The sequence below is a fragment of the Anopheles nili genome, chromosome 2, assembly GCF_943737925.1.
Source record: "Anopheles nili chromosome 2, idAnoNiliSN_F5_01, whole genome shotgun sequence".
In the NCBI taxonomy this organism is placed as follows: domain Eukaryota; kingdom Metazoa; phylum Arthropoda; class Insecta; order Diptera; family Culicidae; genus Anopheles; species Anopheles nili.
Window position 1 is genome coordinate 27359605 of NC_071291.1, and position 26578 is coordinate 27386182.

General features: G+C 52.0%; 1 protein-coding gene across 1 annotated transcript; it reads right to left on the reverse strand.

The window, feature by feature from the left end:
- Nucleotides 1–1784: 1784 nt before the first annotated feature.
- LOC128720626 (uncharacterized) lies at nucleotides 1785–25041 on the reverse strand. Its single transcript, XM_053814308.1, has 9 exons — nucleotides 25036–25041; nucleotides 24800–24882; nucleotides 10850–11036; nucleotides 6621–6725; nucleotides 4334–4468; nucleotides 4114–4242; nucleotides 3875–4043; nucleotides 2205–2347; nucleotides 1785–1943 (listed from the first exon to the last, which is right to left on the reverse strand). Exons 1-9 carry the CDS (start codon nucleotides 25039–25041, stop codon nucleotides 1785–1787), a joined length of 1116 nt encoding a protein of 371 aa, XP_053670283.1.
- Nucleotides 25042–26578: the final 1537 nt, after the last annotated feature.

Below are 26578 nucleotides of genomic sequence, written 5' to 3' on the forward strand. Positions count from 1 at the left end.
AATTGTTCTACACGCGAGGGCATACGCGCGGGAATGCCTTGTCGCGTTACAGCCTCCTCTCTACAGGTCTCTACGCTAACACTACAACTAGGTGTTCGTTTTCCTGGCTCACGAAAGCTGCACCAAATACCGAGCACAACGAAAACCGCCAGGGGAAATTTTAAGTAACCAATTGTTAAGCTCTGTGGAGCGTAATTTTGTCCTCGCACCTCGAAACAACCATTGTGTGCCGTTGTAGTTCGCCCCAGCTACCCTGGTTTTTATTTGCGGTTAATAATATATCGCCACTAACCCTCCTCGCTCGGGGCTGCAGCGCGGATCGAGCCACGCGTTTAACTGTGATGTGAAACGATGCCATTAAAATAAAAATAAAAATCAACCATCACCACCAAATGCTCCCATCACCTTGTTTTATACTATATTAAGCCCGGCACCGGGCTGTTGGCGTGCTCGTGGATGAACGATGAAAGGACGAAAGGACTAGCAGGGGTGTTCAGAAAAGGGAAACAATCGACTCTCGGCACATTGGCCCATTAGCAGCGACATTTGATGTTGCGAGCGGTCGGGAAGAGGACAGCAAACAAAAAACGACGGGGACCAAATTATTATGGAAATCGAACCCTTCGAAATTCAATTCACGAACGGTCGTGATAAAACAGCAGCTTCCCCGGTCTTGAGAATGGGGGAAAAAACCCCGAGCGCCAATGACGGTGGCACACGTGTACACACAGTTGTAAAATGTAATTTACACCTTGACCCCACGACAACAAAAGCACCGGCTGCCGGGATGGGACCGACGGTGGCCACCATCATCACGCAGGAGCCCATGTTTGCCCGACGTGTCACGTCCATCACGTGGCGGGGTTTTTTTTTTCTCCCTCCGATCGGTCCATAAACTTCGATGACCACCGAATCGTTACGGACGTCGTTCGGTTAAATCAGATCCGGAACCCCGGGCGGTCCTTACGATCCTTTGCTCCGGTTTGCTTTCTCGTTTATTTTTGCGCTCTCGCTTTTCCGCTATTTCACCAATTTTTTTTTTGTTTCGGCTCTTTCCACGCGCCGGAAAATAGCTCACCCGGTGGAGGAACGCCACGACCGATGGCCGGCGATGGCAGCGACGGGGCGAAACTAATAAAACCGTAATGGATGCTACAAACGCATGCAGGGGGGGCTCGTCTCTAAGCGCACGGGATGATGAAAGGATACGAGCGAGACAGGCGCAGCCCAGAGCAGGACGCATTCCAGCTCTCGAACGCTGGACCGAAACGGATTCGAATGAAAGGAGTTTTATGACTCTCGGAAGCCTTTTTTGTTCTCCCATCCCAGCCAATGGTTCGTCCTGCGTTCCCCGTCTGCCGGTGGTCAACCTCAACGAGCGTGTGTGAGCGTGTGTGTGTGTGTGTGTGCGCCCGGTGGCACACACGAAAAAAAAAATAAACGAAGGTGCGCACGGTAGTGTAAACGGATGGCTTTTCTTTTCACGGCTCGTCGATGAGCGAGCTGCCGTGGGAGCTCCTGTGGGGAGTAGAGAAAAGAGAGCCAAAAAAGGACGAAGGACCTTTCGCGCACGATTGGTCACACACCAATGAGGGGGACCCACTGCAGTAGCCGTGTGCCTATTGAGCTTTCCCTGTTGCCCGGCATCCGTCCTTTTGGAAGCTGCTGGGTTTAAGTGCTACGAAACGAGACGCGATGGCCGCATGCACTCGCGCAGGGAGTACAAGGGAGTGGGTGGAGTGGAGCAGTGCGGAGGAAGTTTACGCCAAACACGCAAACGGGCTTTACTGCGAGGGTTGCTGCTGCTGCTGTTGCTGCTGGTGCTGGGACTGTCTCCGGCAGGCGTTGTTCTTCGACAGGTCCGATTCGGAGTTCTTCAGCTCCATCGCGAGCTTATAGCCCAGCTCCGGGCGGCGATCGCGTCCCTCGACCATGGCTTTGACCTTTTTGGGGGGATGGGGAATGAGAAAAGGAAAGAACGGCGGGTTAGAAAAAACCGATTCGTACGCCCGTAAATCCCGACGCGCCATGATTGAGCGAACGGCATCAGCAGCACCCACAGATTGCAGTTCGACCGGTAATTTCGTTGAGTGCTCTCTCGAGGCTCTCCCGGAGCACGGGGCGGCGGGAAGGGTAGTAATTAATTTCGTCTTTCCATTCCAAACCTGCTCCCGTTGCGGTGCGTGACACCCCGCCATACCTACCTCGCGGGATGAAACGATGACGCCATTGCTCGAAATCACCGTCTGCTTGGTGCTCTCGATGTCGTTCAGATCGACCCCCCGGCAGCAGTCGTCGATCAGGATGGTCCGGTAACCGGCCGACAGCGCATCGATGGCCGTTGCACCTGCACGGTGGTGAACGCGGGGGGGTTTTTTCCGGGAAGGTGGTGCACGGGGGAGAGAAAATTCAGTGAAACACAAATGAAAAGCAGCTCAACAAAACGCGCGGAACAATTTGCCTGCCAACCGAAACGACCGACCTGTGCGAGCCTATTAGTAGATTAATTTGGTCGATTTTCATTTATTTAATGAGGCCCAACGTCCCTTGTTTCTCACTCCCCCCCTCTGTGCTCGAATGTGGTGGTGCAAAAAGGGAAGCCACCCATCCACCCACAACCAAGCACGAACTCGATCGATCCCCATTATCGGACCGGGTTTGCCCATTTGAATGCGCAATGCTGGCTATCGCTTTCCCATTTTCCCAACCATCCTCCTCCGCCCCCCCCCCCCTCTTGTCAGCCCCGTGTAATCGGGGGGGAGGCTGCATTCGGGCGTGGTTTTTCTCCTCAAATAGCCGTCCCTCACAAAGCACTTCATCTTGTTTTTTTTCGGGTTATTTATTTTCAAACCATCCCGAAGCGTGGGTGGGAGATTTCCACAGCCGCTCAGCCTGGGATGGATGAACGCCGGAAATGACCCCGTAGCAGGGTGGTGGTGTACACACTGTGTATTTTTGTTTTCCTTCTGCGCCCCTCTTCCCTTTGTGACGAGCGGCGTGGGTTGAGGAGTTCGATTTAATTTCCTTGCCTACAAGGAAATTGAATCATTTTCTCGTCTGCGAGGCTCGCTGTCCGGCTCTTGTGCGCTTTTTTTTATTTGCGCTCCTTCTTCTTCTTCGGGTGGCTGCCTGCGTTTCGAACTGCACGTAATGAGATTTCGTTGAAAATATCCCTGACGCCAGGAAATTATCCCCTGACCATGAGTAATTACATCGATTTGTTTGGAGTATGCTTTGTGTATGTGTGTGTGTGTGTGTGTTTGTATGTTTGCCTGCCGATGTGAATTCATTTGCGGGCGTACCCCCGAAATGCAGAAAAAGCTCTCGCCGGACTTTTTCGAATCGAAGCGGATAATCGGTTTTCGTCCATCCATCTTGCAGCATGCTTTGCAAGAGCGAGTTGATGACTTTCGTGCCATCGTGACGCTGCTCTTAAATCGTTTTTTTCCCCCCGTGCTACAAGAGAGGTTTCCGCCTTACAAAAGACATCGACCATCGACCATCGTTAAGGCTAATAGATCATTTGACTTGGTTTGCTTCGTGCTAGCGAACGGCAGAGGGCGCTACCGTGCCACTCGGGCGCAATGAATTTAATTACCACGCGGGTGGTTTCATTGCCGAAATTAAAATGCCGTTTTCTCTCGCGGGGGTTGAAAGCGAGCGAGGAGAGACGAAAAGGGGATCGCCTTTCGTTCCGAAAAGCGGACCTTCAATTTCGTTAATCATTTTTGGACCCATTTACAAACCCCATTCAGCCCGAAGCCCGAAGGCGGTAAATGTGATTGGATTGGACGGTTCTGATGAATTCTCGTTCGCCGGTGGTGTTTTTTCGTGTCCTTTTTCGTTCGCGTTACAGCCCACCCAAAACACTTACCAACGCACACGTCGTACGCGAGCCCACACACGTAGATGTCGGTCGCTCCCTTGAGCCGCAGCTGCGCGCACAGCGTCGTGTCCGAAAGTTTCTTGTTGTCCCAAAACACCGAGTACGAGTCCACCTCCGGGTTGGTGCCTTTGTACACCTTCACGCCGTGTTCGAGCACCTGCAATGCATTTGGCACAGGAATTTAGTGAAAAATGTGGCCATCAACGGCGCCCGACGCAACGATTCACCTTCAGATCCTTGTGCAGCTCGGAACCCCACGAATCCTGCACACAGTGGCGTGGCCACAGACGCTGCTTCATCGGCGGTGGTCCGGTAAAGATGACCGTATCGTACACCTGCGCGTTGTCCGCATTCAGCTGTGGGGGTTTTTTTTTTTGGTGAAAACCACGTAAAGATTGAACGTTACAGACGAAGGACCAAACTACTTCCCACACCACTCTCACTTACCGGGCTGGTCGGATGGATCGGACGCTGTTTGATGTTGTCGATGAAGGAAACGTGATCGCTCGGGTGCCAATCCAGCGAATAGAACACCGCATCGAAATCGACCGAATCCAGCAGCTTATTGATGGGCTCGATGACCTGCGTGTGAGAAGAAACATACCAAGACGATGAGTGACACCCACCCACACACACATTCGCTTGAAACGGCCAACAACGGCAGCGCTGCCGGCAAACGTCACTCTCGATCTCGGCGCTCGGGGCTCCTGACAGCTGTCGTAATTTAATTCACTCCCAAAAATGCCGCCATTTGGTTTGGTTGCCGCCGAAAGAAAAAAAAAGTCCATCCGACAGCTTCCGTCCATCCGCTGCTCGGTGTTCCGGCTGTCAGTGGGTGCGTCACGCAAGTCACGCAAACCCCACCGGAGGCGTTGAGCTATTAGCGTCGTTCTCTCGCGCGCGCAAGCGACCTGTGGCAGTGCGTCTTAATGAACGCGTGTAGTGTGTCGCTTTTGGGCAACAGGTCACCGCTGGGGTGCTGCTTAGCTTTATTTATGACCCAGCGTGATAAGGGACTCGGTCGTCCCCCATTAGGGCGATGGAATGCTCTACGCTTTTCCGACACACCACTTCGCATTAATCAGTGCTCGCGCGTGCACGTGATTTTTTCCCGCTTGTTGGAGGATTTTTTAAAAACACCACTCCACTTGAAGGTCCTTTAAGGATGCGAAACCATGGGCTACCATCAATCCTGGTGGCCTGGAATGGATACGTTCACCGGCAGGCTAACCACGAGGTATGTCCTTTCCTTTCCATTCCCACCATCACCATCTCACAGACACCCGCAGCCTGCCCTGCACATTAATTACACATCATAAATGCTGTGCGCCTTTGTTGCGGGAGAAAACTATCGAAAGTTTCCCAACCCAAACAAAGGAGGAAGTTAATTAACGACCGACCAACCGATCCCGCTTCCACCCAGCTCGCTTCTTGGTGTGGCTTGCGAGAAGAAGGACACCTTCACAGGACCGTTGTGTCCGTTGTGTGGCTTCTTATCTGCCTTCGTCCAGCGCCCAGCCGGTTTGGTGCGCTTTGGTTTGACAAACTGACCTCCAGCCCGACGACAACGACGACTACGGTGACGTGCACGGCCCCAAGAACACCTCCGCAAGCACGGCCATATTAAATTTCCGAGCACGGATTGGCATCCGGTGTTCCAAGCCCCAGTATGTGTGTGTGTGTGTGTGTGGCTTCCCCCATTCGTGCATCCTTTCGACACAGGCACAGGCATCCTGCGGGTTTTTTGTGTCCCCCCGGTCACCCAAGCAAGGTGCTAAAAACCCACCCCTAGCGTAAGGTCCTCCCAGCTCTCAGGTCGCTTTTCCGTACGCTTAGCTGAGCTAAAGATAAGTCTTAAAAGCCAACGATCTCCGGCGGGCGACCTCCCAGCCCGGGCGACCTGCACCTTTTGTTTACCAATCGTTGCGTTTGCACGTCTCGCGTCTCGCGTCTCCCTTCCCTCGAGCATTTCTTTGGGGGTTTTCCACCCTACGGTGAGCTTCTAACCGCCATGCGCCTAATGTGTTGACTTGTTCCAAAGAGCGGACAAGGAGGCTTTTGTTGTGACTCGTGGTGAAACGCTGTCCGAGAGCCGAGAATTGAAAATAGCTATCCTTTTCGAGAACCCCGCGCCGGGAAGGATGCAGCTGCGAGGATGGTCCCGGGTAGTGCTCGGGACTCGTTCCCTCGTGCAAACCCGGATGGCGGCGAAAGGAAATGTAGCTACAAATTGAGGATATTGAATGGTGGGCTGGTGGGCTGGTGGGCGGTTGGTTGGTCGGGGGGTTTGTGCGATGCAGAAAGGTCACACGTCTCCGTTCCGTCGGTTGAGTTTCCCAGGCATCCTGCTGTGCGCCATCTTGTTGCCAGTTGCCTCGTTGGTTTCCATTTTTTTTTACTCACTCTCTCTCTCTCCATTCGCTCGTTTGCGTTGCTGTTGCTGTGTGCAAATGTCGCTCCCGTCATTGGAAGCGAAGGAAGCAAAATAAAAGCCCTTCTAAACACCTCATCGATGGCCGTTTCGAAAGGTTGTTGGGTATGGATTGTGGAGAAAAAGAAAAACCGCTTCCCCATGAAGCGCAAAAAAATAGCAAACTCCGCCTGGTTTTCGAGCAGTCTTTCGAGAACAGGACGAGGAAAACCCATGACGCATTGGTTTTTTTTTCTTCCCCGAGGGTTTGTTGGTGTGCCCGATAATTTTGCCCTCACCCCCTCTCGGACGAATCCTTCGTACCTCGAGCCCGTTCTGTTGCGCGCTGCAGTTGCTAATGTTGAGCGAACCGCTGATGAAGTCATTCTGGACGTCCACTATGAGAAACGAGCTGATCGGGCGCACAATCTGCAAAGAGAAATGCGAAAAGGTTTGAATGAGTACGCTGCGCAGACTATTTGAGCGGGAGGGAGTAAAAAAGGATAAGAAACGCAACGGAAACGATCCCGTTCGGGTCGGGATTAACCTGTACGTCACGGTGAAGGAGAGAAAAAATAAGGGCCACACGGAAAACCTGCAACCTCATCGACGCCGGTCGTAGAAAATTCGATCCAAGTATTTCACCCGTGCCAGCGCAGACCACATCTGCTTCCAATAAGCCACGTCCATTAGGTGTAGAAAAGCGAAAGGTTCTGCACGGCGCAAAGGACCTCCCCCGGATGATGGCCACCGTTCTCATTATATGGTGCTTTGCATAATACAGGCACGGTATCCTTTATCCCATCGGGAGGAGGTGTCCAACCCGATGAAGTGATGGTGGAGTGAAAAGGCCAAAAAACACACACACACACACATCTTGAGGGAGCAAAATAGCAGCATGTGTATTGCACGCGGTGGTTAAGGGGATGAAACTAGCGCACCCACTTTCGCGTGTGTCGAAAACCTTTTTCCGGCAGATAAAATCCTCACACATCCGAGCGTGCCGGCGCGCTAGATCCTTCTCACAAAATTATCATCAATCAAACCGTTTATCCTCGGGGCCTAGGGACGAAGCTGCAAGGATGTGCCGCGTGCGGCCGAGTCCATCGTTCACGCTTGGCGCAACGGGAGCGAGCTGCATTATTATGGTCGTGTTTCTCGAAAACCCGGTACCATCCACGGTGGCAGTCATTGTTCGTCACGTCCGCGCAAGGACACGTGGCGCAAGGATCGCTGGGGCGACATGTTTCAACCCGGATGGATGTGTTCCCACGACCGCTTCGATGGCTTATCTGCATGGATGTGTATAAACACACACACACATGTGGGCGCACGCGAGATAACAGCTCCTCCAGAAGGCGAGCCTGCTCACGTGCCGGGGCTATTTTAAACAAAACGCTTTCGACACCACAAAACAAGAGCGCCTGTCCCCACGATGATGACGCTGGAGCTGGAGCCTTGGATGAGTCTTCTTTCTCTCTCTCTCTCTCGCTCTATCTCCATCTCGTGCCGGTGTATCATGTTAAGGACGTGTTTGTGATGAGGGAGCTTTTGTGTGACTTCACGATGGCGCGGTGTGGCTCATTTTGTGGCACCGAAAAAAAGGCACTCCATCGAGCACTCCTTGACCAATATTATCTTCCGGTTCAGGTTGCTGGAGGGAGGTTTTTTTTCCATCCATATCGCTACCCCTCTTCTCTCTCTCTCTCTCTGTCGTACAGACACAAGCTTTAGGAGCGTGTGAAGTGTCCACGTGTACGAACCGGGGGGAGATGACGAACGCCGTCCAGGAAGTCCTGGAACCACGGACGAAACGAATCCCTCCAGAGGCCGTTGGGTTAGCAGTTCATTTCACGCAACATTTCCGGCTGTTTTGTCGCGCCTCGTCTGGCAGGAACGTCGGTGAACCGATGATTGCTCATAGCTCATTGGCTGATTGAACTGCCTCCCCGGGCGTGGGGTGGAACCGATTCGAGAGGGCAATCGGGCGGGCTGTAAAAAATGATGGGAAACCACCACAAAATGGGGCGCGGTGGCGTGTGCGTATGATTGGGAAACTTCCATTTTCCCTGAGCAACAGCAAACGCTTATAATACCGTTTAGAAGCAGCCCAGGAACAACCCCTTCAAGGAGCCGTTCGTTTCGAATCAGCAAACATCCAATGCGAGTGAGCATTGCGTTCGGCGTTCCTTGGCCGACATTTCCCGGTGAAGCGTAAGGACGCAAAACGCCCCCGTTCCCGTTCGTGAAGGGGCTCCTGCTGGCTAATGGAGCAGCAGCAATGGATGACTTCATCAAGTGCCGCGAAAGCTCGTCGACGAGGCCGGGACCAAAGAGGGTTAATTTATCAACCCGAGACGAGGCCAACCTTTTGCCCTGGCCGCGGGCGGCATGCCGAACTTCAGCTATCACCAGGGGCACATAAATTTGCGCATCAAAATTAATCCATCCGATCCATCTAACCGGGACGCGCGCCACTGGCAATCGATCGCGCGCTGATAGTAATTCAATTAGAGGCGAGTTGTTGTTGCTTGTTTTTTTTTTATTTCAGTTTTGCTCGTTGTTGCTGAAGCTTGATAAAATTGTAATTACATCTCCTCCCGCGGAGCCGGTTGTTCGAGGGCTTCGTGGTAGTTAATAACATTTACGCATCAGTTTTATCTCCGGCTAATGGAACGATAACATCATCCGGTAACCGGTCGCTATCGAATGGCAGCATTCTAATTAAATTACTCTCTCGCACTAGATGACGACGATAGGGGGGTGGCTTCCCTTTTCGGTGGTGTTTTTTCGCTAATTACATGCCACATTGAAATAACTATCAAATGATGAAAGTTAACCTGTAAATCGAATGCGGTATGTTTTTGTTTACACTCGGAAACACATCATTAAAGCTGTCGCTGCTGAATTTGATGCTGATTTCAACAGTAATTTTTAAAACAAAATTCTCTCCTTGGACATGCTTAATGTGTGAGAGAAAAAGCCCATCTACATGGTGACGGCAATTTACAGCATTATTAATACAGCACGTTACAGTTGCAATAAAACGTCATATCCGTCGGAAATCCGGCGCTCGATTTTACCATCCGCCATGACAGCTCTGTGACAGTGACAGTCACTCGTGGCATGCTTCAATTCGCGCATTTCCCAATCGCACATCGCGGCTTAATTGCGTTTTTGTTTGACGACTCGCCATCACCGAACGTGCCACATGAAACTTTCTTCATTCGGTCATCAGTTTTGACGTTTTAAAACACCACCGTTAAACACCGTATTGTGCGAATAAACTCAACTCTAATATAGGAATGGCGTAGAAGTAAGCAAAACAAAAATAACATTGGCTTGTTTAAATATAATAATTTCTGCACCCACCTGAAGCTGCGTCAGCACGCGTGGTCACATGTGGCGCGAAGGGCGGCCAACCACCGACCCATCCGATCGCAACCACATGGCGACATTTTGATTGAATTAGTGCCGCACGGGGAAATGCGTTGTTTTTTTTTGCGCTGTTTTTCCCATTCTCAGGCACCGGGGAAAAAAGCTTCGCTAGCTCATGCCAACCGGGTGGCTTAATTTATGCCTACGTCAATAGTAAACATCAACACATCGACCCCGTTTGCCATTCCGCTGCAACTTTGTAGCCTTTGTGTGTTTCGCCATTCTTTTTTTCTTTGCTTTTCACCCCCGTAAATCACCCCACAACGAAAATCGGCCCGCGGCAAACCCGACAGACCACTTATAACCCTTGGCGGTGTTCTTCGGTGGCTCTCGCGGCTTCTTAAGCGTTACGATTGTGGGAGCACATCTCGAGGCAAACAGGCCTGTGGGTGGAGATACCCCTCCCACCCACCCACCCTCCCGGCTCCTCCCACAACCAGAACTGCCATTTCCGCAAGGAAATTGGTGCTCCTATTGGGTCCTGGGCGGCTGGCAGTGCTGCAAGAAAGGGCACATCCCGGTCGGAATGAAGACAGATTGCACTCCGGCTTCGTCCTTTCTCACCCCCACTCCCACCCCTCTCCGTCTCCTCATCTTCGTGCAGGATGATTGATTTTCTTCCCGCCCAAGCGCACGGGGGGGGGGCAGATATTTTTCTCGGGATTGACTCGGGGCTAACCCGAGATTTGCGATGCCACGACGGCCAAGGCTTTCGAGTGCTTGCTTGCCTTTGAACTAGGTCCGCGTGGACCGTCCCGGACCTGGCATGTTTTTTTTTGTTGTTGCTGCTCCTCCAGAACTCCACAAAAGGCGCAAAACGTGCCGAAGCGCCCACGACCCCAAGCTAACCTCCTCCCACGCCCCCTCGGGATGCACCACCGCCGCTGATGCTCACCATCGCGGAACAGCACGATGATTGAAATCGATTGCCATTTCTGCACGTCCTAGTCAGCCCTAGCGCCCGGAACTTGAACCCGTTTTTTTCCTGCTTCTCGCCCCCCCCCCATAGAAGGGTGCCGTTTGTTTTCGAAAGTAGATTTAATTTGCCCGCATTTTCCGGCGCCCCCGTTACCGGCGCATCGCGAAAGCCCAACCCGATCCCCGGTTGCACTCACCGTTTTGATCCACTGGTTCCAGCAGAACTGAAACTCCTCCCGGTCGATGTAGCCGTCCTCGTTCTTGTCGAACACGGCGAACATCTGTTCGAGCCGGTCCGATGGCACCACGTAGATGTGACCTTTATCGTTGCGGAACAGCGCCCGGCAGATGAGCGTGAACTCGTTCAGCGAAAGCCGATCGTCTCTGGTGAAAGGCACGATACCGGAAATGAAACAAGAAGATGAAACCAAAATGTAATAGAAACGAGCGATGAGAGAGATGGTTTGGTGAAACCGGGCACCGCTGAACCCTGGGAAAGGGCTATTAAAACGCTGATGCTAATCGAAACTCGGCCTGCCGAAGGTTGCACTGGCGCGCGGTCGGTCGGTTGTTCCTTCACGCCACCCCAAAAGGTCAATGGGCAAGGTTTAATGGGTGTGGGTCGGGGTCACCATTACCATTACATCTCTGCCCCAACACGGGGAGAGCGTAATGAAAACTTCCCTTTTATTTTTTCGCCGCTTCCAGACGTTGGCCAGGCAATAGGGTGGGGCGTATGGGATGACCTCGAGCTGGAAAACTTTCACTGTAAAAGCGATCCGTTCCGTGCCATCGGTGGAAAAGCGCGCCGACCGACCGTGAAGAGGGTGCCAGCGTCGGAAGGCGTGATGCAAATTAAATAAATCAATACCGCGAGCGGCGAGTTTCTTTTTCTTTTTTCTTCGCCAAACCCACAAAGGAAGCACAATGCGGCGCGAGCGGTTTTTTGCTTTTCCCTTTTTTCATTGGTTTTTTTGTGTGTGCTGAGTTATCAATATATATTTGCTTCTTTTGCGTCCCAGGTGGCCCCTTTCTCTCTCCCTGAGCACCACAGAAACAACAGCCAAACCCTCGTTTCGGGCGCGAAAGGCGAAATAAAACTGTCGTCATCGATTCGGCGGTCACACCGGTGATGAGGGAGCGGTATCAAACGAGAGGGAAAGGACAAACCACCCCCCCTTGCCAGCTGACGTCTGATTGACGTCCATCGATGTCTGTCGGAATGGCGGAGAAATAAATCCGCTTCGCTAAAAATCCACACGGTGGAGTCCGAAAAAAAAAACCGCAGACTGCGTGTTGATTTTCCGATTTCACCATCCGCTGTGGTCAAGCCGGCCATTGCTAAAACGTGGTTGAGGGAGGGCTTAAAACCGCTCCTCTAGTGCACCTCCGCACCGATGGGCGATGGGAATTCAATTTTATTTCGCACCATGAATAACTCAACTTTATAACTTTATTAGTGTCAGTTCCTGTTCGGGCAGGCGCAAACCCAAAGCCACCGCGAAGCCGGCGCGGGGATTATTTCATTTCGGCAGTCCGGCAGAAGAAATCGAAACCGACGGCCCACCACCGATGGCTCTTTCCGCGCCCGAAAGCGTTGAAGATTTGCGTCTGATTTGTGCGGCTATGGAGGGTCCAGGGAGTATTCGGTTGGCCAGTGAACCGGTTGGGTGAGAGACGGTCGAGCAACAACGCCCGGAAACTGTTGGTGGCGCAATCGTCCTTTTGCCGAGCCCAAAGCGTCACCGGGCGTCACTGACGGCTTTTTCCCACGGGACGTCTCGGGGGTGGCTTTCTCGTCCCGTGGACAATTTATGGGTTTAATTTGCATATTTTTATGCTTCACCGCAATCGACACCGATTGCCACCCACGTTACGGTGGCTGTTGGATGGGAGAGAAGAAAAGAGAAGGCATGCTTGCTTGCGGATGGGCGAATAAAACCAGAAAAAGGATCTCTCCCATTCGGCGGTTCCATTTTCTTCGTGTTACGCGCCTGGAGTTTGCTTTTGTGTTTGATACGATGGCGCCTCCCGACCGAAGAATGATCAAGCAGCAGCAACAGCAGTGCATAAGCAACGCACACAATGCCCCACGCCTGGCGGTGGCAGCGCGAGATCTGCGTTTTGGTTTTCTTCTGGTCGCTTCGGAGTCGCGGTTGGTTCAGAAACACCGAAAAAAAGGGGTTTACTAGCCCTACTGCAGGCGCAAGGTGATGATGACAACGTAAAACCGGCCCAGGCGTGGGGGGGGGGAGAAAAAATATATTAAAAGTACAAATGGAAAACAACCCCCCCCCCCCCCCCTGTTCACGTGGGGGATGCGAGAACTTTTCCCTGCGATTTATCTCGCATCGTTAAACCGGGCCGAGCGGGAAAGTTAGCTCTATACGCGCGCGTGGCCGCACCCAGAATAGACGACTTCGGTGGAAATTCCCGCAGTTCGGGGTTCGCTTTTAATCGGATTGCGATTATGGTCCGCTCGAAATGCACTAGAGGGCTCACGGGAGAGCCGGGAAATGGGACCTACATAAAGGGAGCAAGGAGCGCAGCGAAAAAGTATGCTGTGGCTGGAAAATTGCTTTGGCGTGTAAAATTGTGCTCCATGCTGGGAAATAAGCATGTATTGAAATTTTGGCTCGCAAAACTTTTCATCATGGAAACTGAGGAAACTTTCCCCCCGAAAGAGAGAGAGAGTGAGAGAGAGAGAGAGAGAGAGAGAGAGAGAGAGAGATCGTTTAATGGGACCAGGGCGATAATTTTCCCACTCGTCAAAACAGCATTTAGCGCGGGTCGGCGAAAGGCAACGTTCAGCGGCACGTGGGAATAGTAAAACGCCGTAAATATATCTCGTTTTACAAGTGGTAATTTTCTTTCTTCCTTTTTTTCCCTCCAACGCAGATTGATTGAGCTAATCCGTGCGTCATAAAGCGGCCCCTTTTTACGACACCCGCGCATAATTATGTTTTGTCGGACCCGACCGAAAAACAAAACCGATAGTTCGCTAAACAGTTGGGGTGCTCGCGAAGGGTGGGGGGTTGGTACAGTTTTATCAGCAACGCGAGCGACAGAAATTTCAACTGCCACCAATCGGTCACCGCGCGTTACGCGGTCGCTTTCTTCTCCTGCCAAAGTTCGAAAGTAAAACGCGCACATAAATCTCCACCACTCTGGCCCGTCAAACGTCGGCCTCAAGGGCAGGAAAACTCCAAACCCTTCCCCGGGTTTCGTTCGTTTATTGCAATTCCAGCGAACGCGCTCCACCGAATCAGGACGAGCGGTTGTATAATTGCGGCAAATTTCGTCCTTCCCGAGCTAGAGTGCCTCCTCTTCAATAGCGTCCAGGAGGAGAGTGAGAGGGTGGAGGGACTCAAGGGTGACCGGGGAGAGGGAGGGGGGGAGGGAAAAGAAAGTCGCGAGTAATTTCACCGCAAACCCAAGCACGACCGGGCCCCAGGGACACAGATTTGGCCTTCCGATTATTGCTCAATTATCCAAGTTTGAAATGGGCATAAATCTCCTCGCGAACTCGCGCCCTTGCATGTTCTGTGGAAATTTAAAACTATCGACTTGCGGCTCCAAGGGAACCATGCCGAGAGGGATAACGTGAGCGTGGAAAAATGATGCCCCCGTCCTGCCAGCGTGGAAAAACGGGAGAAAAGCGTGGAAAAAGGAAATACCAGCAAGCCAACCTGATGCCAGAAGCAGGAGCAGGATTCAATATCGTGTCGGAACGTCGATTAGCTGTTTGCCGTGCGGAACCATTTTTCTTTCGCTTTTCAGCCACCCGCCGGTGCGATGCCCGGGGTGGTAGGGTGGTGAGTGAGAGGTGGGCGTGGTGGCGTGAGGTAACCGTGCCGTATTTCCATGACGTAGGCATTTGTTTTGTGTGCCACCGTTTGACAACGGTGGAAAAGTTTATCCCCCTTTCCAGCATTTTCCCTCAGCGTTCGCACACACACACGTACGGGTGTATGCACTCCGGTCGTGAACTCTCCCACCTTCCTCCTCCTCCTCCTCCTTGTGGCAAATCAATACCCGTCTTCCGTTTCCCACCGACACGGGATGGTCCATCGACTTCGACCGACATTTTTATGCTTCCCACTTGGCGCGCGTCTCATGCACGTGAGGGAAAGCGGCGTTGGGAAGGGTGGTTGCGGTGAGCAGGGGAATTATGCCACTCGCGGGACGGGAAAAAAACATCACAACAGGGAAGCAAAAATATAAAAAATAATAGAGCGCACACAAATGAATGGAAAAGCCGCTTCGATCAAATGTCGATGATTGTTGTAAAAATGGCGAAGCTTACTGGAACGTTCCTTCGTCCCAGCGAATGAATAATCGTCGCCGGTGGGTTGGCATTTATTTGTGCTCAAACATTCCAACACCACCCTCGCACTCGTCCCTTCCTCCACTTCCTTGCAGGCCCTCGCCTTCCGGGATTTAGCGTTATAATTTCTTCCTCGCCCCGTTCGGCTCGCCAATGGAGGCGCCTGGTGGTTAACAAATAAATGCGCACCACCAGCGTGTTTAGCGTTTCGCATTTCCGGCGCGAATCGATTTCGGCTTCACCAACCTTACACCCTTACCCCCTCGCAATTGGTGGAAAATCGTAGCGGGTGGCCGTTAAATGTGCAACGCAATTACGCAACACGCGGCGCAGATTTGCGACGTCAGCCGCACGTGGTTGCATTGCAAGCTTCGTTGCATCTCTTTCTCACACACACACACACTTACTCCATCTCTTTTCTGCTTCGCTCTCTCATCCCCCCCAATTCCCAAGTCTTGGTACAATGCTCATAAAAGTTTTGCGATGAAACAGTGCTTATATTTAAATACGGCATCGCGTCACATGAATAATTGCTTCACGTTCCTTTTCGAGTGTGCAGCCAAGCGGAAGCTGAAAAAGAAGTTTAATCCGCACCCTGAACCGGCCACCTCCATCTTGTACTCCGTCGTTCGCACCCCTCTGCCTCATTCGGGAAAGTTTAAAGAAAAATGGTTCGCTGTTCGCTTTTGTCTCCCGCTTTTCGTCAGCAGCAGCAGCAGCTGTCGGGTGAAAAGTTTAATTGCCTTGAACCTTGTGGCCGTCTGGCGACCCATGGGCAGCGGCACACACACACACACGCACACATTCACAGAGACGAGTGCCGTCAGGGTACCAACACTGAACACGTCCAAAGAAAAAAAAAGGGGTTCCCGAAACGGAACATAAAAAGGAACCGGACGGGAAAAGCGGGAATCAACTTTCTTATTTCCACCGGGTAACCGGAAGTGCATCCAGCTGCATTAAGTCCGCCCGGAAGCGATGCCAGATGCGAAAGGGCAAGTACACCCTCAGCTCGCTAGAAATGGTTATTGTGCCAAATGAACGACGCTGTTCGAGTTTTCCGGTGCTCACTAACTGGGAATGGCGTTTTAATACGCGCTCTGTTACATTTCACGGTCCACCATCGCGGGTGGCTTCGTTACTCGACCGGTTTCAGCGGCATCAGTTACCGGGCTCACTTGGTTCAACACTTTTGCCCTCTAATTACCGACGCAACCCCGTTAATCGTATGCAGTAGCGCGTTCCGAACACCCTTCCATCGCTTGAAGGATTCCTTCAAGCACCCGAAGGTCATTGTTTTCACCCGGCATGGGTGGGCGAGAAAGCTCTACATTAATTTGTTGCCAAGGGTCAGTGCCACTGGCGGGCGCCCTTCTCGGAAACGTCCGTTCTCGAAACAGCAAAAAAAAGAGTGACGCCAGTCCGTGACGTCAATCGGTTGGCGGCCGCGGTTGGATTGCATAAATCACGGCGTAATGCTGCGGAATCGAACGGATCAGCGATCTATTCATTCGCGCATCAAAATATCGCCACCATCATTCACGTCGGCGCGGCGTGCCATTGTCTTCTAAGAATAGCCCGTCAACTATCGCTAATTACTTTCGAATCACGCCGCCGTCGCTTTTCCGGCGCTGCTGCAGTCCCCAGGGTGGTGAGTGAGGGGAGTGGGGGGGGGGTTTGATTGATTTTCCCGTTCACACCCCCGGAACGAACCCCGCTAGACGGAGTCGGGCCCGCTGTGTCGACGCGATAATGCGTGATGACGGTTCGTATTTTCTCCCTTTCACAGCCGGGGCGACGGTGATTAATATTTGGCGATTGTTTCCTGCTTTTGGATCCGCTCAACCCGGTGACATAAACGCAAATTGGGGAAGTTTTGCTGCCGCGTCGTTGCCGTTGCTTGCTTTGATTGACACGCTCGCTCGGGGACGGGTAGCAAAAATGTCCTTTCCAGCGAGCTTGGGAAGTGCGTTTGTGAAGTGTGATGGAAAAACAAGGTGCTAGAAGCACTAAACACAAGTGATCCGCCCTCGGCGCCTCGTCGTCTTTCCCATCTCGGCTGGGTACCGTGTAACTGCTGCTGTTACAACTATTTAACATCAACTTACGAGCATCGCGTAAAACATGCGAGCCGGGCCCATAAATTCGGTGGAACCCATGTGTGTGTGTGTGTGTGTCCTGTACGAAACCGGCGCTTCAGCAGCACTTTGTCACTGCCAGCGCCAGAAGGAGGCAGCCTGCGATGGCCCCCATCAAAACAGGATCCCAAACGGACATGCCGCGCCCCAGCAAGCACCGTTTATGAGTGATTTATGCTAGGCTGCTCCGTGGCTGCACCCTCCCGAAAACTATTTCCCAATGTCCCGACTGACCCGCCCAGATAACCAGGAGGACTCGTTTCGGATAGGGCTCGATTAGCGCACCGAACGTATAGCATCATGGGAGGTGGAGTTGATTTTTTGCTTTATTCGGCGCTCTCCCCGAGCGTTCGAGCGCTTTTTCCCAAAAACACTTTTTGTCCGCCCGCCTCGCCCCGCTGCAACCAGATTCAGATAGCGACCCGCGACCGCCATCCGCAAAATGGCGAATGGGATTTAAAATGTCCTCGGCGTCCTACGGTGCGGTGTTTGATCGAGGCCAGAGCGTTTATCTTCGCTTCTCGCTGCTCGCGCAAATGGCGCCCATTTTCCACGCGACGACCCGGCCAGAGTGCCGGACGAGAGAGAGAAAGAAAGACAGAGAGCAGGAGGGAGCAGGACGAAAAATGATAAGCATAATAACGGCTGTAAAACAAAGCAGGATTTTCCCATCATCATCGCAAGGGCAGCGAAAGGGTCCGCTTTTAGGATAAACCCGTAATAAATTCCCGACCGCCCCGAGAAGCTGCAGGATCATGTATCAGCGAAATGTATGTGTGTATGTGGGTGGATGAGTAGGTGGAGTAGGTTTGGTTGCGCGTAACTTGGACAAAATAGCACATTACTCTAACGGCGGCGACCTTTTTCGGGGTGACCCGGTGGCCTTCCACCTTGCTGTTGGAGAAGATTTTCACCTCCGACGAGAGCAAGAAGTAAGAAAACACCCACATACACCCGCAAAACGGTCAAAAAATGAAAGCGTATTAGTACGCAAATAAACAGCCTGTACAAAAGGGCACCTATCCCTTTATCTTGGCGCGGGTTTAGAAGCAAAAAACGCCCGCAAAAAAAAAAGATAACAACTGATGTCCATCGATGAAAACTAATGGCGGTCTCATAACCGCAAATGAGAAAATATAACTCGATTTCGATTCATTTAATTTGTTGCTCCGGGGGCTCATAAAAAATTGAAGCACCCGAGCCGGGGAAGAAAAGAGCTGCCGCATGGGAGGTGGGCAATTTTTTCCGAGCCATGAATAAATTTGGCTAGATTACGTTTCGGGGGAAACCTCCCGGAGCGTTTCCTTTTCCCACACACGAGCAACCCGCACACATATATATTGGACCGCTCTCTGGACCGCACCATCGCCGGATGGAGTGCTGTGGAGGTTTATTTATTTGATCTGATCACCGCCACGAGCTGACGAATGGTGTCCAATAACCTCTGGCTTCCTGGGGATGGCCGATAAGGGCTGGAAGGAAACGAGGCAGCGAACGAACAGAAGAAGAAGCAAAAAAAAGAGATCCCCATCAGCTGTCGCTCTCGTCTCGCTGCCTTCCCTTTTCGATCCGCCACTTCACCGGTGGTGGGGAAAAAATCGGAAGCAAGGCAAAGAGAAAAATACGTGGCGTGCTGAGACGCGTTCGGTAAAGGGGTTTCCATTTTTAGATCCATCCACTTCAGGTCGCAGGAATGCGGGGAGGGGGGGGGGGGGTGAAATCCGCAAACCGAATCGGGCCAATGGATCGGGTTCGGGGTTGCGGACGGGCAGGAAAATTCTGCAAACTGGCTGCGCGAAAAAAAGAAGCAAAAAAAAAAGAACGAAAAACGAAAGGTAGCCCACGCTATCGAAATTTATCAACCCACCGGAGCAACCCGGACCGGGCCCAGCGGGGGCTGCGTTTGAACCCGTTTGCGGCTGCGGCTGACATTCGCCGAGCCGACACGTGAGCTGGGAGTGATGGGGAACGGGAGGGAGGAAGGCGAGAACGGGGCAAAAAAAAATAAATTACTTCGGATATCCGGAAATGTTTTTCCTTCCTTCGTTGTTGCCATCCTTCCGGTGGGCCGCCGGATGCCGGGGTCGGGCGTCTCCTGTTCGATCCCGGCGTTATTGGAGCGAAGCGCGACGTGCCTTTTTTTGTCGCTCTTCTCTCCTTCTCTCTCTCACTCTCTCCCTCGTTTCTTCTCTCCCGTGTACTTTTCGTTTCTTCGCTCTGCACTTGATATGCACAATTTTTGATGGAACTTTTGCGCCTCCATCGTGAGCGGTGGACCGAGATCGAGATAGGGTGGGAAATTGGGACAGTTGGAAGAGGAAGTTGCAAAAAGGCGTTGACGAAGGGGATCAAACGCCTGCAGAAGCGGTGGGTGCGATGGAGAAAAAAAAAAGACCCAGAAATCGGAGGTTTCACACCGTTCAACTGTAACGGTTTGCGTCCGTAAGTTTTCCTTGGCCGAATCCGCTTCCTTTTAAAAACTTATTTTTGATGAATCGCGACGCCTGGTCTGGCAGGAACCAGAACGAAACTGGCTAGAACTGCGAGCAACTATCCCTAAGGCACCCGGGAAATTCGTGTTTGAGTAGTGTCAAGAACACGCCCGTGTTACGTATTTTCTCTCGCCATCCGGAACTGGAAATGTATCAGCCATTAGTGGGCCCAAAAACTGCAGGACAACAGGTCCTGCTGTTTCGCTGGACAGGTTGCTTGCAACCAAAAATTTGTTACTTCCTTGGAAGCCGATTTCTTCTCTAAATTCCATGCCTTAAGAGCTTTTTCCCAGTGCATTAAAAATGTGTTGCGACTTCTTTAGACCCACAAAAAAAGCACATTTATTCATAACTGCTGATAGCTAACGAATGGAAAATTTTTGCAAGTCAATAATCGATCGTAATACATTCAATATCAAAACTGCCAATCACGTTTTATAACGTTGTTTTCCAACGGATATACTGACGTGGATTGCGGACTATTTTTTCAATGAATTTTCCCCTCACGACCCAAGTATCCATCTTCGTGCGCCGACTGTCGTGAGGATAGCGCCGGTATTTCGGTAGCATTTTCTAATCATAGCAAGCTGACTTGCTCCTGCAGCTCAGCCCAACCTTCCCCACTAATTACCGACCGACGGGTTTCACTGCCAAAGGCGTTCTGGTTCATTTTCCCGTGCCTTCCAAAAACTATGCCCCGCATCGCGTGGTGGCCCATTCCGAAAGCCGCCCCGCGAGTTGCGCTAGCAGAATATTAGTTCGACGAAAGGGGTACTATCTGAGCTCCCGAACACCGGCCACGCGGCGCCTTTCGCTGTCAAGTTGACGTGTGCACGCGCGCACAGGACACGGTACCCGTTGACAGGGCTTCCAATTTGACGCCAGCGCGAAACAATAGGCCACCGATGGGCCACACAATCGGCGGGAAAACAACTCCTCCCAACCAAGCTACGGACATCCACACGCGCGCGCGGACGCCACCAGCAGTAGCTTCATTCTGGCAGGACTTTTTTTTTTGTGCTTCTTTCCCTAAAAAAAATGGGGGAATTGAAACCGAACCGAATACTTGCCTCTGACATGCCGCTGTTGTTCACGTGAGGCTTTTGTGTGCACCGTGTGTGTGTGTGGAGGCTTTTTTGTGGCCTTTCCTTGCACTACCTTTCTCTCTCTCGTTCTCTCTCTCTCTCTCTGTTCGATCCGCGACACCTAGAGGCACCCGTAGACGTTCTCTAATCATTGTCACTGGAATATTGTGACAGCAAATCGAGTGTCACTCGTTGTCGGTTCCATTGTCGGATCGGGCATTTTCTTTTTCACCAGTCCCGCCGCCGGGTGGTGTGATTCGGAACCGGGACGCTATTGTGCGCGCTGTTGTGCATCGTCTGGGCTGTATCGGAGCGGAAGGGTGGGCGTCTGATTCCACCCTCCTCACAAAACGCCCCGGTGACGCTCCAGTTCCGTGCGACAATGGCTGATGAAGACGGGGCAAAATATTGGGGTGGTGAAAATATGGCCCTCCTATCGCCCGTAGCCGACGGTAAGGGTGGCTTCGGCAGGATGAAGCTGCAAACACCGGGCGCGCACCGTCGGTGCACTAATGCGCTGCATCCGGAAGCAGCCAGAGCCGGCACACAATGGAAGCCGAAGGACCCGTCGCCGAAGGACGAAAACCCTAAATGTACACACGTTGCTGTTGCTGGGCGAAGGATGTGGGCTATTTTTCTACACCGAGCAACCCGGCCCAGCAAGCGGGGCGTTATTTGTGGAGGTTATGAAATTGTTATTCATTCTTTTTATATGCCCCACTTCCGGTTTCGACTTTCTTTTTTTTTGCGCGCAGCCCGAGACCCCATACACCCGATGTGAATCCAATTTTAGGACTATTGCTTTCGATAGCGGGCGCGGAAGCCTAGCCTTGGGAGATTCGTCTCGTACACACCCCAATTTCCTGACAATCCGTCCCAGGGGAGATGGAGTTTTGCTCCCTCTCTCTTTCTCTCTCTCGTGCCGATGCTATCGATTGGCACCGGAGACGGATTGGACGCGAGTGGTGTTCCCGCTTGGAAAAAAAGGGGAAAGCTGCATCCGTGCATCGATCTCTGACAAAGCGGGAAAACATCTTGATCATGATGGAAACTCGCCGGGTACGGAAACGTTGCTCGCATCCCGCCCACCAGTGCCCATATGCGGCGGGAGATGGTTATTGAATTTTCGAACTATTCGTGCAATGAAGAATGCATCACTTCGCTTGGAGCATTTTACGTAACTTGCCCCGGGCAGGCACAATGGGCGGTGTTGGGCGTTGTTCCAATTCGACATCAGTTCTTCGGTAACGCGATTATTTGTTCTATTTACAAATATATTGCTTATTTTCCCAGGGAGCTGCGCTGCCGTGGTATAACGATAATCGTCTCTACTCAAGCTGGCAGTTTCGCAGATCCAGAAACAACTTACGGAGTTAATTTGAACTCGTAAGAATATATGGGGGAGGAAAAACGGATGAAAATCACCGATCACTACACGCACACACACACATACTCGCACGCGAATCAATCGGGTGCTTAATTTCCGCACATAAAAATTGCTCCCAAACGGTAACACAACAACCGTGGCAGTAAAATGGCAGTTCCGATCACTGGTGCTCCTCGTTGGTAGAATGTCCTTTTTTTTGTTGCTTCTTTGCACACGGCGTCATAAATTGCGCCGCTGCAAAACTGCATCCCGATCGGCCACAAAGGCAAGATTAACATTTATCTCCGGTACGTGTCGAAAGTCGAAAGACAACGATCGGTGTCGGTATTTTAGTGGCAGCGTGCAATCACGGCCATGAGGGCGAAAGCCACAAGATCCTTGGAAGTGCGCGGAAGAAGGGACTCGTAAAACTTTACAGCCTCGCAGTAGAATAAAACACTACACACTAAAACCCGGCACCAAAAGAGGACGAGCGCGGGGGAAAGCTCTAAGCTGCTCTCGCTGGAAAGCTTTATGGTTGCACGTCGCGCTTCATCCATGCACCTTGCGTCTTTCGCATCAGACCGGAAGTGGCGGGCTGCAACATCCGATGCAATGCCGCCCACCACGGAGAGGTGGGTCGCATCTTAACCGAGCATGGGACATAAATTTTCCACCAGCTCGCGGGCTGCACTCGAGCGCCGGAGAGAACGGCGAAGAACGAGAAAGCAAAAAGAACGAGCAACGGAAGGAACTGCCAAGACGGTTCCCTTTTGGGAAACCGGAAGCAAGCCACCGATCGGTAGCGCCGTGCAAAAAGGGGGGGGTCGGTCGTTTTGGCAAAGCTTCGACAAGTTGGAGTGCAGTTCCGAGGGGAGAAAGAGAAAAAAAAGGACACGCCTCGTCGAATGGTGTCGCTCAGTTCAGCGCCTTCCGACCGGCCACCCCGTCGGGCGTTTAAACAGTGAGAAAATTTGAAATTTATTGCCCGATCAAAAGGTAATACATTTTCGCGCCGCCCTTTCAGGCGAGGGCCACGCCATCTGCACCTTCCGCCCCCCTTCAGCGTGTTTCCGGGTTGATGGTATCCACGCTTTTTTTTTCTTTTTTGCGTTTCCTTTCATTGCCCGATTTTATTTTTCGCTAGACGTGCGCGTAATTTTCTCCATCTGTATGATTTGCGCTTTTCTGCTTTCCCCAGTCTGGGTGCGTCCCGGGGATTTGCTCCGTCACGGAACGTGGTGATGGGATTTGAAATTTCACCCACACATTGCACGTTGAAATACGTGCCTGGACGTGAGCCGTCACTCCGTCGAGATGCTTTCCGGATCGGTCGCTTATCTTCGCGCCGTTGTATCACAATTTACATTCGCTGCTGAGGTGGGTGGGTTATAAATCAAAATCAATTCATCTACCAGCAGTTCCCGATCCACACGTGTGCCGATGTCGATGGTGGAAAAAAAACCTAAACCAGCGAGGTAAAACAGCGCAAACCAGCACGAGGATTGGATGCAATTTGATTCATGATAAGTGCCCGACAACGGTTACTAGCCTCCCGCATCGATACGATTAGATTTCATATCACAAAGCCACCCTATCCCTATCGAGGCCGGCGCAACTGTTACCAATCATCGATAAGCCCTTGGGTTTATTGCTTCTCTTTTTTTCCTTCTCTCATGTGTGTCCTGTTGTTTTTTTTTTGTGTTTGTCTGGATTTTTGCTAAGCGTTCAAACCGACACGTTAATCGATCTGCTACCGGTGAAGCATGAATTGAATTAAATTGAGCTGCAATTATGTGACGAATTGGAGCCCTAGGTTAGGCTTGTGTTGGTCTATGAAAAAAGGACAACAAATATAATACGTCCCACGCTAGCGGGCCGTACACTCCCGGGTGTGCACAATTTTTATACACATATCAAACTCGCAAAGGCACACAATAAAAACGACGAGGCTGCTGGAACGGTTCATTCGCTCATCGGTCACATAATAAAAACAAGGAGACTGGCAGGAAAATCACCACCGAACACTCGCCGTACTGCCGTACAAAGGTACAGTACAGCAAAAAGGGGTGGGCCCTAACGGTGAACACCGGGTGCGCCTGGCCCGGCAGCCTCGGCAGCGATAGTGCATTTTATTGAATTGCCATAAAACGGATTTATTTTTATCCACTGCGACATATTCGCGTGTGGGCCTCCCGCCACGGCCACGGTTTGTTTGCCGGCCAAGTTCAATATAAGCTCCCATCAAAAGCAAAGCAAACACCGGCGGCAAAGAGGGATGAAAAGAAGCGGGACCCAAACCCTTCCGAAAACGGTGCCACCTTTTTCCGACGGCCCACGGCACACGGCGATTCCGATCGAACGAATCGAACGGGGTGCAAATAGCGAAACGCCTCTCGTCACCTTTTGGAGCGGTGGGTCGAATCGAGAAAGCATACGGGGTGATTACGCTTTTAAAATAAATATTTTATCGCACGTTTAACGGTGGCGCCCCTTTTCGCCGGTCGGAAAAAAGGTGCAATTGCAGAACTAGAACCACCGATCGGCTGTCTCTGTGCTTTCGTTTGACTGTGAGAACCCTTATTTCTCACTCGCTCACGTGTCATCTCACTGCGCTCTCACTATGGAACCCGCTCACAGCTCACGGCTCACTTTTACGTCATTTGACAGCTTGAGATGGAAAACACCCGGAAAGACGATGCACAAACATACACTGGTAAGGAGAAACCGCCGGCTTACCCATCCTTGTCGAAAGCGGTGAAACAAGCGTCCATGGCCAGCGAAGGATTCGTCATAAAGTCCTCGTCTGGTAGCTCCGTCGGCTGCGGTGATTCCGAAGGGATGACGGCCGGATGATAGCGTTAATCGTGGTTAATTCCCGCCGGCAGCGCACAAGCAAACACACGGTGGGTGAAAGAAAAACAAAACAAAAACAAAAGCATTTCATTATTAGTATGGCGCGGTAACGAGCGAACTGTCATGTTTGCGGGAAGGAAAGAACACATGTTAGGGACACACGATTGCTTGGAACGGATCAAACAAAAGAAAATAGGGCACGGACGCACTCGTCGGACCTCATCGCGCGCGATTTCTCCCCCGTGCGGGTTCCGACAGTGAGATATGGGCTAAGGATGAAACCCTTAGCGACTCAACACCGGAACTGCGGACCACGGAGTGGTGGAAAAACGCGACAATGGCGACACTACGGGAAAGGACAAACAACGAAAGGAAGGCTCGCGGTGCTGCAGGGAGCTGGCGGTCGTGTGCTAGTGGTGATACAGCGGCAAAGGCAACAGAAGCACACGGATCGAAGGGCGCAATAGCAACGGCCGCTACTAATTGGCCAAACGTCAAAAAGGGGGTAAGCACCATAACAACGCACAAATCGACGATCCGCTTCACGGACCCGGTGTGTCAAACCCGCCACCCAACCAAAGCCGTGGCCCTTTTGCGTTGTCGAAGGTTGCCGGAGGTCCCTCGAGGTCCTTAGCGAGAGCACCGAGAGATCGTCAGCGATCCGCGGCGTTTGCGTTCCGTCGGGAAGGGGAAATCGGGAAAACTTTGGCACACTAACGGGTGACTGGCAATCGAACACACTGCAGTACAAGCCCATGTACGCGCGCACGCCCACACACACGTACACACGCGCACGCACACCGGATGGGCACACGCGCACACTTTCGAAAGGGGTTTTTGAGGCCGGTCGAACGGCGAAGCAGTCAGTCGGGAAAAACGAGCGTCCCGGGGTCTGATCGCACGGACGGAAAACGCAGCAATGGCGAATATGGTGTGTGCGATGCCATCGGTGCCATCGGTCGGGACCCACCAGACGGCAGCCCGTCGTGGCAACCCGTGGCAACGTGCTTATTGAAGAAACCTGGCCCCTGGTGGCCATGGTGACCGGGTAAATAGTTGCGCAGCTCGAAGCGGCGCCCACTACGATGACGTCCGTTGTCGGGAGATGGATCGGAACGGTGGTACTGTGAGGGGTAGAGAATGGGAAGGGAGAGGGACGGGTTTGATGGGCTCAAGCGACAGGGAAAGTTTAAGGGCTGGCGTTGAAGACTGGATAGCGGATTGAGAGCGGGGTTGGGGATGGTAGTGGTTTGCATTTTAGGGCAGATTGACAGTTCCGCCACGTCGCGGTCCGAGTGCGCTTGGAGTAGGTCAGAACGTCAGGCTAGAATGAACGTCACGGGGGTTGAAGTGCCAACAACGGAACCGTTTACTGTGCGTGAAGTAAACTCTGGGAACAAAAGTGCCAACCATTTGTTTTTTTTTTGCCGCAACCGATTGATGGGTGATGTACTTCTTTTGCTTTATGCGCTAGAGGAAATTGTGTCAAAAATCCGTCCATGGCACTGCGCGGCTGTCAATGTCGCTTAAGTAGTGTCATATGTCGACTAATGTCGACATCGGGAACATAAAAGAAGCTCTGAACGATGTCGACATTAGAAACATATGTAAATCACATGTACATCGAAAAAGAACAAGAAGACCAATAGTTAAGACGAATGA